Source organism: Nymphalis io, chromosome 23 (assembly GCF_905147045.1).
Source record: "Nymphalis io chromosome 23, ilAglIoxx1.1, whole genome shotgun sequence".
Lineage (NCBI taxonomy): Eukaryota > Metazoa > Arthropoda > Insecta > Lepidoptera > Nymphalidae > Nymphalis > Nymphalis io.
In genome coordinates, this window is record NC_065910.1 from 8556609 (window position 1) to 8567846 (window position 11238).

Here is an 11238-nt window from a genome sequence, read left to right on the forward strand (position 1 = left end):
GGTTCTATCTTATTGAAAGTGAAACTACGTTAAGCCGTAGGTACAGCGTCTGTACACTTCCTAGCCGTGTCGGATTTGATGTTCTATCGGATTATAAGAGTGATAGAAAGAATGGACTGTGTTCGCACACACTTGCATTTTGTAATGTATATCTCAATTGCACAATTCGTCCACTTGATAAGTGGTCATATTTTGTAATAAAAGTAGACAGAGTATTAAGTCAGGACCTTTTTAAGCCCAACCGTCTCGCAAGCGATCCCGTGACGTTCATCGAAAAGGCGGCGTGGATACCGCTGGTTTTTAGTGGGTATTCCGACGCATGCTCAGCACCGGCGAGCTCAAATACCCTCCCACTTCAAGTGTGGGAAAAACGTAAACGCGATTTTCCAGCGAAAAGAAAAAGCACCTTTATAAGCCGTGGTCTTATAAGCCACTAGACCAATGCGATAATTCACCAATACATTATATAATAAACATTTTCATTACTAAAAGCAGGTTAGATCGCGGAAAGTTAAATAATATTTATACTAGCTATAAACGCGACACGGTCGTCTAATCTAAAAACCTATATATTATTTACCTTGTCACTAATGACACTCTGATTGGGTTAATTGCATGAAGCTGATTACTCATATGACAAGCGCTTTCTAAGCGCTTTAAATACTAATGTAGCAGTACGAGTACGATACGAAACTAAGTAATTATTTTTTTAGATATGTGATTCCAAAGCGCTGGAGAAATGTAAGATATGATATTGGTTAGACGCCACATCAATGGTGCAGTGTTATTTTATATATAAAGGTATAATATTAATCAAGAACTGATTGTATTTCAAAATTTAAATAAGCTAATACCACCTCGCAAGGAATAAGCTTTTTTTAATTTTTATTGTATCTCCGCAGGATTGTTTGTTGTCCTTGTGTTATCTTTGTTTGTCTTATATCTTGATTTACGTAGATTTTGAGATTTTTGAGACAAATTGATGATGATTTAGTGCGTGGAATATGTTAATATAAGATTCGCTTATTTTAATTCCTCCTTCTATTATTGTAAAAAGAAGGAAAAAAACCCGCGCCATCTATGAGCTATGAATGGAAGCGTCATGATATCGATAACCTCAAAAACGACATCTTATGTTATTTTCTAGTCGTTAAAATTATTTATAGAGGGCCTTATTATTATAATCATATATTTTTTATTATCATGTTAATTCACGATTACAATAATATGATACTTTTATGACGTACAGATTAATTATCAACCCATTAAAGAGTGCAAATTTCAATACATACAGTATTGATATAAATAGATATAAAAAAAACAAAAACCACAATGCTTAATAACTAATTAGATAGCATCACGAGCCATATTGATGTTGATGAATAAAAGAAAAATATCATTTTTGAAACTGGTATTTCTTACATCTTAATGTCAGCAAATGCAGGTTTTTTTTTAATTCTTAATAGGCCACCGGTTGACCGTTGATTTGCCTGATGTTAAGCATCGACACGGTCTAGGATGTAGCACGCTTGCTTAGAAGAAACCTGTATACTCTAGATTTGAAGACACCAACGTTGTACCTATCAGGATATACAGATTCAAGCAAAGCATTACACAGGTAAAACAATTGTGCTGAAATTTCGTCGTTCCTGTTTGTTTAATCATTAGATCGGATTAGTAGTCAGGGAATAGAGAGTGCGCCTTAGTTTTCTAGGCAAGCACCATGGTGAGTGTAATTTTGCTATATTTTTATATACCAAACCACATTGGAACCGCGTAGCAGAATAAGTTGCAGCCATTCTAAGAGCATAGCAGGACCTAAACCAGCAGTGGGAGATTAACGGCATCTTAAATTTTTTATCATATGATAAGTTAGTTTATGACGTAAGTATGTATAATTTATGGTAAAAGTTTATAGTATTTATGTACATACATATATATACCAATATAATAGGATGTATTATATTCCTTCTTGGGTGTGCTGGAACAAATCTCTTCAAGCGCTTATATTTTTATACAGTTATCTTTGATATTTTTATATTAATTTTACTGTAGCGTATAAAAAATATTAAATAAATAAATAACAAAAATGTTCATCTCCAGGCTGAAACATTACATCGATTTTCTTTTGCCAATTATCAAATTCTACTATCACATTTTTTCCTTTAACTATCAATAAGTTAGTATCAAGTGTAATTAACTGTAAATAAGTAAATTTAAATTTGTATTTATCATATAATAATTAAATTTGAAGCCGAGACGGCCCTGTGGTAAGAACGCGTGAATCTTAACCGATGATCGTGGGTTCAAACCCGGGCAAGCACCACTGAATTTTCATGTGCTTAATTTGTGATTATAATTCATCTCGTGCTTTACGGTGAAGGAAAACATCGTGAGGAAACCTGCATGTGTCTAATTTCACTGAAATTCTGCCACATGTGAATTCTACCAACCCGCATTGGAGCAGCGTGGTGGAATAAGCTCCAAACCTTCTCCTCAAAAAGAGGAGAGGAGGCCCTTAGCCCAGCAGTGGGACATTCACAGGCTGTTACGGTTACGGTTACGGATATAATAATTATTATTTCCATATTTACTTTAAACGCCTGATAAAATTTTTATAGCAATTACGTGCATAGCTTCTTTTGCCTTTTTTATATTATAGTCGGGGGAAAAATTTGAAAGCTATTATTTTAACCTTCATTTATTTGAGTATAGACTTAAATTTCAGCTTTTTCAATAAAAATCAAACTTACAGAGCTTAGATAGTAAAAATTGAAACATAAAAAATTACATTCTGTACAAAAAATTTCAAAGGCAAGTATAGGGTTATTATATTTTACTATAATATCTGTATAACTAAGGTTATCTAATGGTATATACATAAGTGTTTGGATGTATAATTCCCTAAGGTTTTGTGTAAAATAACTAAAATATGACGATGCTTATTGAATGACTGCTGAAGATGTAAAAATCCATGCCAACTGGGAGCTTTACTAGTGTCCGCCGCATAAACCAATAAAGTTATATGAGTATAAATGTTATACGTAGGCCCATATTCTAAAGCCGGGATGGGTAGTTAGTATATTATACAACAACTTCAAATTAGTTGTTTATTCGTCAGAATAGGGATTTTTTTAATCTTTAGTGTGACCCCTCTTTATTGTTTTGTTTATTTTTTATAGTATAGGTAGGCGGACGAGCATATGGGCCACCTGATGGGCCACCTGTGGTAAGCTGGTGGTAGGGCTTTGTGCAAGCTCGTCTGGGTAGGTACCATCCACTCATCAGATATTCTACCGCAAAACAGCAATACTTGATATTGTTGTGTTCCGGTTTGAAGGGTGAGTGAGCCAGTGTAATTACAGGCACAAGGGACATAAAATCTTAGTTCCCAAGGTTGGTGGCGCATTGGCTATAAGCGATGGTTGACATTTCTTAGAATGCCAATGTCTAAGGGCGTTTGGTGACCACTTACCATCAGGTGGCCCATATGCTCGTCCACCTTCCTATTCTATAAAAAAAAAAAGCCCTACCACCAGTAAAATATATATGTATAGACCCTGGAGATATAATATTATCAATACAGTAACAGCCTGTGAATGTCCCACAGCTGGGCTAAGGCTTCCTCTCCCTTTTTGAGGAGAAGGTATGGAGCTTATTCCCCCACGCTGCTCCAATGCGGGTTGGTGGAATACACAGTGAAATTAGACACATGCAGGTTTCTTCACGATGTTTTCCTTCACCGTATAGCACGAGATGAATTATAATCACAAATTAAGCACGTGAAAATTCAGTGGTGCTTCTCCGGGCTTGAACCCACGATCACCGATTAAGATTCACGCGTTCTTACCACTGGGCCATCTCAGCTTTATCAATGTGCTTATTAGATTTAATTGACGATTCATAAGTTATAACAGCTTTCATGAACGAAGTATATTTTGATATTGAGTGAGCCCAACACATATTAAGCCAGAATCACGACACATATTAAACCTACCCAAACTTTAATGATTGTTAGAGAATATCCTTCACAAATAAAGTAATAAGGAAAATAATGTAGAACCGGTTGTGGAGTAATTCATTTTATGCATTTTTATTTATTTGTAAAATGTTAATACACCTTGAAGAAGGATAACAAGTATAATTCCGACGTCTTCAATCATTATTGTCGATTCATATCACGGCACACATATCAATATATTATGTATTTAGATGTTTTGTATTTAAATGTTTATCATATAAACCAATAGTTTTATGTTATAAGTATCTAATGAACTTTATCGGGTAGACATTTAAGAAATATTAAATAACACTCTCATTGTCACTCTATTCGCAAAGTGGCTGGCAGCGGATGGATATTGAGAGTTGAGGATCGTACTCAGTGGCGTGCCATTGGAGAGGCCTATGTGGAGCAGTGGACGATGAAGGGTTGATGATGTATGTATGTATGTAATCTCATTGACAATGCTCCTGTGAAAAAAAACTGTGACAACTAAGCTGTTCCTTGCGCGTATACACGGTAAATAGTTATTTTAAATATTTAGTTTTGACTGCCTCATTGGTCTAGTGGCTAGATGTAACGCAGAAGATCCAGAGGTCCTGGGTTCAAATCTCAGGTCGGGCCAATAAAAAGTTATTGGGTTTTTCTGTCGAAAATTGGTATTGTTGTGTTCCGGTTTGAAGGGTGAGTGAACCAGTGTAATACAGGCACAAGGGACATAAAATCTTAATTCCCAAGGTTGGTGGCACATTGGTGATGTAAGCGATGGTTAACATTTCTTACAATACCAATGTCGGAACGGAACCCTAATAAAGGAATCATATAAAAACACGCACAAGCAAACTGCGTCTAATTTGAAATATACTTTATTTATAAAATTAATTATTTTTATCAAAAAAACATTAATTAACTACATATTACTAAGAATCCAGTCTCGGTACTTTGCAACGTCAGTAAACACGGCGTATGCTTGTGGATCACAAATTGAGTCATCTTGTCGAGCCAAACTGACAGATACGATTCCTTTAACATACCAAGCTCCAGGAATTTCAGTTGTCAAGTATTGTGAGGCAGGTGTTTTTGCGTCACGGACAAAGACGTGAAAACCACCGCCACTGTCTCCATTACATGCTGACGTACCTAGAAACATTACGATAATTATTCGTCTTCATTAAACTTATACATTTCCAAGTAAATTTAATTTAACTTGTTCATTAATTGTAAAATACTTATTTATAATCCTATACATTATAATCTTATTTCAAAAATCTGCAAAGTAACAATAACCATCTTCAGGTTTTCAGACTCAAAAAAGAAAAAAAAAAGTGGTTCTGGGGTTGTATTATTTTATTTTTACTTTTGATTATAAGTTTTCTATTTTTATGCTAAATCTTACCATTGTTGTACCCGGCACAGAATTTTTTACCGTTGAGAATATTGCTGTAGAAAACAGGATTATATCGAATACAATCTATTTCAGGAACTGAAGGCATGGTTGCTTCTTGAAGTTTTTTTGATAGATTATCCGACTGGTCGATACCCCATCCCACAACCTGTTCACGTAAATTTTAAGATATTGATAAGTCTGATGCAAAACCAGGTAAACTGCAGTTAAGTTAATTACATATTTTAAGTTAAGCTACATATGTATGTCATAAATAACTTCCATTTAGTTCAAACGCAAAACAAACGAAAAGAGAAAGTTTGTTAAACGATTACTAAATATTACCAAAATGTATTACTAAATTTCAATGTTGTATATTCAATGTTATCTATACAAGTATGTATTTATGTATATCGGGACCTTTCAAGTCAGAAAAAGGGGTACGGCAAAGCTGCATCCTATCCACCATCCTTTTTAGCATCTACGGGGAGTTCATCATGAGAAGGCTTTAGATGACTGGCAGAGCGGTATCTCGATAGGTGGGACGAAGATTAGCAACATTCGGTATTCAGATGATACCGCTCTAATCGTGTCATCCGAAGAAGAACTTGGCGAACTCTTCAGAAGAGTCCAAAATAAAAGCGAGCAGGTTGGTCTAACAGTCAATAGAGCAAAGACTAAAGTTTTAATAGTAGATAGGGCTAGTGCACTAATACGAACCGTATAACTAAGTGACCTTGTATTTGTCTCTGCGTTTTTGTATCTCGGCTCACTACTGACCGCAGGAGGCCGGCGAAGGAGGCTGTGAAAAGGAGATTCGGTGACGATCTCAAATGGCCAAGTCTGCAATGGCAGAATAGGAAAATATCGAATAAAACGAAAAAACGGCTCGTTCAGACTGATATTCTCCATCTTTCTTTATGGCTCGGAATCCTGTACAATTCTCTTACTGGAGAAGAACAAGATCGACGCGTTCGAGATGTGGTGCTGGCGAAGAATGCTGCGTATACCGTGGACGGCCAAGAGAACCAATGTCTCGATCCTGCAACAACTGCACATAAAAACGAGACAGTCAAGTATTTGCTACCAGCGTGTCCTTCGTTTTTTGGTCATATAGGGCGAAGGCAGCGTGACGGCCTAGACAAGCTGATGGTGTTTGGCAAAGTAGAAGGGAAACGGCCAAGTGGCCGCTGCGCCACACGGTGGTCGGACCAAATTACCAACCTCACTGGTCTCCAAGTGACCACAGCCCTGAGGAAAGCTGAGGATAGGAAAGACTGGAGAAAATTCACAGAGATCGGGACCCAGATCCTAGATCAGAGTGGACACGACCTTCAGCAATGAAGTAAACGACCGAGACGATATGTAGTATATCAGTTGTCTGGTTTCCATAGCACAAGCTTTGTACAAGCTTAATTTGGGGTCAGATGGCCGTGTGTGAAAAATGTCCCAGGAAATTATTATTATTGTATAATGTCGCACGCATATTATATAAACAAATAAATAAGACTCTTGATATTTATCCACTTAACAATCACGAATAAATAAATATTCACATCATGGCTTAAAAATAGACTATAAATATATCAAAAATTTTTTTGGAAATTTTGATATAAATTTTGTTAACTAATGTTTCATAAGCACACAGAAAAAACATAAAATTACAAAATCAAAAGAACCATATATTTATAAAGTATTCATAAATTTATACAAGAACATAAATGGTATATAATAATAAAAAACTTTCTATTTTCATTAAATATCATGAAAAATGTAAAGAAATTCGCATTTACATATAGTAAATTGTGAATAAGTCGGTAGATGGAAAAAAGTTTCGTTATCATAAATACTCTACTACCGACAATAGACTATTCTTCTTATATTATGGTGTAATATATTTCAGCATGTCACTTTTAAAATTGTATAACGTCATCGGCAGAGACTAGCGACCTAGTTCAGGCGCTTGTACCCGATACTAAATGTATTTTCTATTTTTACTTGGTGTACAATAAAGTATTTTAAAGTAAGCCTCACCGTTCCAAAAATGCTATACGATTCCATTTGGTCGTAAGCTTTATCAAGCCACAAGCAAGCTGGTTGAACATAATTATTAAAGGCCGCCTCAGTACGTAATTTTAGTAACGCAATATCGTTGTTAAGTGTTTGGTGTTCATATTCATCGTGAACAATAACTTGGTGCACCTGAATCATAAAACAACCGAAGAATTAAAAACAACATGAGGTGTCGTGATGGGAATAACGTTTTTTTGGTTTTGTGCAATGTATTAAATGAAAGGCACAATGAAATAAATTCATTACATATGAGAGTAATTTAATTAAGAGCCGAGATGGCCTATTTGTTAGAAAACCTTCTAAATCGAAGATTTTCATGTGCTTAATAATTCGTGTTTATATTTCATCGTGAGGGAACCTAATGGAAGGGACAATGTGCCAATTGTATTTTACCAAATAGAGAGAAGACCTTGGTCCGGCAGTGGGATATCTACGTTTTAGTTACATATTATATAATGAGGTATGTATGTTAACTGTTAGATTATCAAATAAATAAATAAACAAAAATAAAAAAGAGGATTTGATTAATTGTTCACATAAAACCCAACTGTCTCGTTCCCGGTGTCGTGTTTTGTTTGGTAATTAATTATAATTTATCATTAAGAAAACTACGTGATAGTATACCTCTTTATCTTGAGTAGTCAATTCATTTCCAAGAAGACTATATTTCCCGAGTATTATTCCAAGTATCTCTGGATTCATGGCATCTCCCTTGAATGTTGCACAATGAGCAGCTGTGATGGAGGAACCCAAAAATTTCACAATGTCACTGATAAAATTGGATTTTGGACTAATGGTATTGTCAATGATATTGTCTCCGTTGGCGTCAAAAGAAAAGACAAGGTTTTTCGTATTAAATGGTAATAGTTTTACATTAATTTTAATTTTATTTACCATTCTTGATAATTGGTGAATAAGAGTGATTTATACATAATATTAATCTGTTTAGATGTTACCTGTTAAAACAGTAAATTTTGAAATAAGGGTTCCACCACATATGTATTCAAGAGTACCCTTCTTGAGTTGGTATATTGCAACATGCCAAGGCCATTCACCAGATTTTGATGCGGATCCACTAACTAGTAGTTCTGTATACTTTGTATTAATTCTACGTCTTCCACAGAATTTGTCAGGCGCTTTAGACCAAAATGGTTCTGTACCCAGATGGTACTTTTCGAAGTATGACTAGAATAAATAAATTTCATATTAGTTAGTCTCTCAATTTGATACTGTTTTATTTTAGGATAATCTCAACTTTGATAAGCGTAAACTTTAATGTCAGTAAACTGAACCATAAATTCAACTACTGGTGGTAGGGCTTTGTGCAAGCTCGTCTGGGTAGGTACCACCCACTCATCAGATATTCTACCGCAAAACAGCAATACTTGATATTGTTGTGTTCCGGTTTGAAGGGTGAGTGAGCCAGTGTAATTACAGGCACAAGGGACATAAAATCTTAGTTCCCAAGGTTGGTGGCGCATTGGCTATAAGCGATGGTTGACATTTCTTACAATGCCAATGTCTAAGAGCGTTTCGTGACCACTTACCATCAGGTGGCCCATATGCTCGTCCACCTTCCTATTCTATAAAAAAAAAAAAAAAACTTAATGGATAGCTTATAAGGATACAGATCTTGAGATTTTTAGTTCTATTGTCAGGTCAAGTCAATAAAAACAAAGTATTTTTTGACAATAAATTCTCATCGGCACCTTAGAATTTAAAATTGGCAGTGTATTTAGCCTTTGGTTTTCCGGTCGTATCGGATTAACGTCACATCGAATTATATGAGTGATAATACACTGAATAGAATAAAATTGTTTATTTTGTAAAATAAAAACCAGTTTAATCCGGTTTTGTCTGGATCCAGCCAAATGTAGAAAGCTGGAGTCTAGGCGTTTATCTAATTATTACATATATGGAAAGCAGTTTTAAGACGATACGATTTATCATTAATAAATAATGACATACCCTGTTAGGATTAAAACAATTTTCTTTACCGTTGATTTTCAAACTTATTACGTAAGGTGGATGATGAGGCCGCAACTTGCCATTAACAATGAAAGTAAAATTACTGGAATCTTCGAGTAATATAAAATTAAATATATTATTGATAAGATCTTTGTCTCCCGTGAATCTTGCTTTACCTGCAATTAAAGATTATCAAATATATTGCATGTCAAATAACTATTATAAACGGGAAGGTGAGTTTGTTTGTTTTATACATTTCACATATTAGCTTATCAGTGGTACAGGAATAGATAAAGGGAATCTGACTCCACCTTATACGCGCGCAAGCCTGTGACTTAAAACTAGTATATGATGAACTATAATAGTAATTAATTGCTTTAAAAAAATGACAAAACATACATACAAGTATATATAAATTTTTAAATAATAATTATTTATATTGCAAGTTGATAGGTTGGGATAGTTAACAAAACATAGCATATTATGTTATGTTTTGTTAATTACAGTAGATCTTTCAAACTGGAAAATATTAATATAAAAAATTGATGTTTCACGTTCACAAGAGTTCAAGTTTCCTGCTTAGCTACAGTCGCCTTAAAACATGTTTTGTTAATAACGTTATTTGTTATGATGACCTTCAAAGGCGTTAATATTATAAAAGCTTATTTAAGCATGAGTTATTTGTTAAATCATTGATTTTGATTTGGTAAAAATTCAGTAAATTCACTGACGTTATTGGTTATGCTATATTTATGGTTTGGGTCACCGCATTCCACTTTTAAGATTTAGGTGTTTCTTTACAATGTTTTTCTTCAGCACAAATTAAGCACATGAACATTCAGTAGTGCTTTCCCGGGCTTGAATATTGAATAATCGGTTAAGACTATCGTCGAATAACCAATCGGTCATCACGATTTTAAACTGCATGCTTTAGTTGAAATTTTGCCACACGTATCAACCCGCATTGGAGCTGCATGATAAAAAAAGCCCCATGATTTCGCCTCAAAAGTAGAGGAAGCGGTTGCTCAGAAGTGGTATTTACAAGCTGTTACTAGCTTTTTAATTTAAAATATAATAATTTTACGTACTTACGAAAGAGATTGTTCCACCAGAGTCCAACTTTACTTTTATTTCAGTTGTAGAATTTAATTTTTTATTAATAATGACTTTGTAGCCATTGTTAAATCCGAGGTGAGATGTTGATACAATTCTTCTATTGTTCTTACAAAAATATTCTTCCAATTGCGGAACTCCGTGACTCTGTGTGTTATTTACTTCGTTTAAACGTAACACGATCATGATAATTAACAGTTTTAAGTTAAATGTCAACATTTTATTTTAATTTTAACACTAACATAAAATTAACATTCAAGCAAAATATAACGACTTTACCACTGGCAGTCGTGGTATAAAGTGATCAAAATTATTAGCTCTTTGAAACGTTTTCCGTGACGTGATTTCATAAAAATATATTTGATTCGTGTTGTTATAGACAATTTTATTTCTTGTATTTTTTATATTTATTTAATTTGTATCTCATAAAATATTAGTCAGGCTTTGCCTACATGTTAAGGGGGATGGGGAGGTATTAGGTAACCTATATACTGATAATACATATGAAAAATTTCGTGATGATTGGTTCAATAGCTTTACCGTGAAAGCGTAACAAAGAAACAAACTAACTTAGGCATTTATAATATTAGTAAGGATAGTAAGTTTCGTCAATAGTAGCAAATATTTTAACAATATAATATCATAAACTTTGTTTATTTTTGTATTAACTTTATTGTAACATTTTTAAATACAGTCATAA

At 34.3% G+C, this 11238-nt stretch overlaps 1 protein-coding gene across 1 annotated transcript; it reads right to left on the bottom strand.

Annotated features, from left to right (window-relative positions):
- Positions 1-4879: 4879 nt before the first annotated feature.
- Positions 4880-10788, bottom strand: LOC126777539 (CLIP domain-containing serine protease HP8-like). The gene is made up of 7 exons (XM_050500587.1): positions 10514-10788; positions 9426-9601; positions 8414-8642; positions 8082-8191; positions 7419-7586; positions 5397-5553; positions 4880-5140 (listed from the first exon to the last, which is right to left on the bottom strand). Exons 1-7 carry the CDS (start codon positions 10755-10757, stop codon positions 4911-4913), a joined length of 1314 nt encoding a protein of 437 aa, XP_050356544.1. The 5' UTR covers positions 10758-10788; the 3' UTR covers positions 4880-4910.
- Positions 10789-11238: the final 450 nt, after the last annotated feature.

Coding starts and splice junctions, on each gene's coding strand:
- LOC126777539 (XM_050500587.1), bottom strand. CDS start 10,757: ATGTTGACATTTAACTTAAAACTGTTAATTATCATGATCGTGTTACGT. Junction 8,192..8,413: donor AAAATTTACTGTTTTAACAG/GTAACATCTAAA, acceptor CCTCCATCACAG/CTGCTCATTGTGCAACATTC. Junction 5,554..7,418: donor CGTATAGCATTTTTGGAACG/GTGAGGCTTACT, acceptor TTACGTGAACAG/GTTGTGGGATGGGGTATCGA.